At 33.7% G+C, this 1,492-nt stretch overlaps 1 protein-coding gene across 1 annotated transcript; it reads right to left on the bottom strand.

Annotated features, from left to right (window-relative positions):
• Positions 1-936: 936 nt before the first annotated feature.
• Positions 937-1,233, bottom strand: LOC124892896 (auxin-responsive protein SAUR22-like). The gene has a single exon (XM_047404081.1). It carries the CDS (start codon positions 1,231-1,233, stop codon positions 937-939), a length of 297 nt encoding a protein of 98 aa, XP_047260037.1.
• Between the last annotated feature and the right edge of the window lie 259 nt (positions 1,234-1,492).

Genomic DNA, 1,492 nt, shown 5'->3' with positions numbered 1-1,492 from the left:
GGATTATAATAGTAATTATTTTGGGGGTATATAGCTTTACTTAATCTAATTAATAATTTCACAAGTTCAAATCTACACCAGTCATTGCTGACGTTGTTCAATAATTAGATTTCCTTGATTATTATTAATTCTGCTTGAAGAAATTTCTTGATAACTACTCCAACAGTTCTACAGAAATGCTTTGACATCTTTTATTCCAAGTCACTGACCCAGATCCAGATAATTAAAAAAATTGAAAATGATTGAAATTTCATCTAAACATAATTAGCGTGAATACAGAATTTCTATGTAGACTATTCTGCTCCCAGCTAGCTTCTCAGTTCTACAGAAAGAAATTAACGAAAATAACCGTCGATTTCATAAATTATCGTCAGTATGTTACTCTTGAGTCCTATAGTAGGTATAACAACATTGTTAAGTTAAAAAGAATGATAGCTTAGAACAAGAAACATCCTTGGCGCGAGGTCCATCCACACTCTAATTAGGAAAGTATGAAGTAGACAACCTATCCTGAATAAGTTTATTTCATTGTTTGAATCCATTCGTACATGCTGCATGCGGAAATAACTTTTAGTTAACGTTGCTCGATCGGAAGCTCCTTTCCACCACAAAATATTAACGGAGTTTAAATTCCATGTACTAATACTGTAGAAATGGTACATGACGTAATAACTTGATAAAAATGGTACATAACGTATTCTAGAAAGTTAAATTGCAATGATGGTGCATGTGAAAAATAAAGTAGTATTATACAGCTTAAATCTTTTCCGAAGACAATGAAGAATGATAAGCTTAAAGTTGATTGTACGTAATTTACTTTCCAATTCTCTCAACAATATGAGAGTGGGAAAAAAGGCTTAATTTGCATATAAATTTACAGCTCTTGCATGGCATGCATGAGGAAAATAAGAGGAAACACATGCATGCACTTATTAATCAAGCTTTGTTCAATCGAGAAGTGACATGAAAAAAAGTTTCCTCGTTGCAGGGTATTGTCAGACCGCCCATTGGATGTTGAAACCCGAACTCTTCTTCTGCTTTCTTAAGCAATTCTTGGAACGAAGTGTGATTCAAGTATGCAATTGGAACCACGTATCGCTTCTTTTTATCAGTTTCTCCCAAGTAAACTGCTAAATGACCTTTTGGAACGTCTGAATAATTCCTCGAAAGAACAGAGTGCAATTTGTTGAATTGCTTGACACTGGAAATCATAGATAGTAAACGAATACCCATGATATATATGATACGATCACTTTTTGATGTTCAAAATTAGTGAAATGTTTTGGTATTTGATGGAGTTTTGGTTGAAGTGGAGCTTGTACTTGAGATGAATGGACCAAAACTCAAAAAATGTTTGATATATTTGGAAGAACTTGTTCTGAATTTATAATAGCTGCCTTTGCATATGTTACCAGTACCAAAGTAGACTGTGAAGGAGCTAGGCCCTACTTCACATGTGCTTTGCTCATTTGTTTTCCAATTGGAACAAAAT

The sequence above is a fragment of the Capsicum annuum genome, unplaced genomic scaffold (assembly GCF_002878395.1).
Source record: "Capsicum annuum cultivar UCD-10X-F1 unplaced genomic scaffold, UCD10Xv1.1 ctg51777, whole genome shotgun sequence".
Lineage (NCBI taxonomy): Eukaryota > Viridiplantae > Streptophyta > Magnoliopsida > Solanales > Solanaceae > Capsicum > Capsicum annuum.
This window is presented reverse-complemented; position numbering and strand designations above follow the sequence as displayed.

Excerpts from the sequence above, each read along its gene's own strand:
- LOC124892896 (XM_047404081.1), bottom strand. The coding sequence starts at position 1,233 with ATGGGTATTCGTTTACTATCTATGATTTCCAGTGTCAAGCAATTCAAC.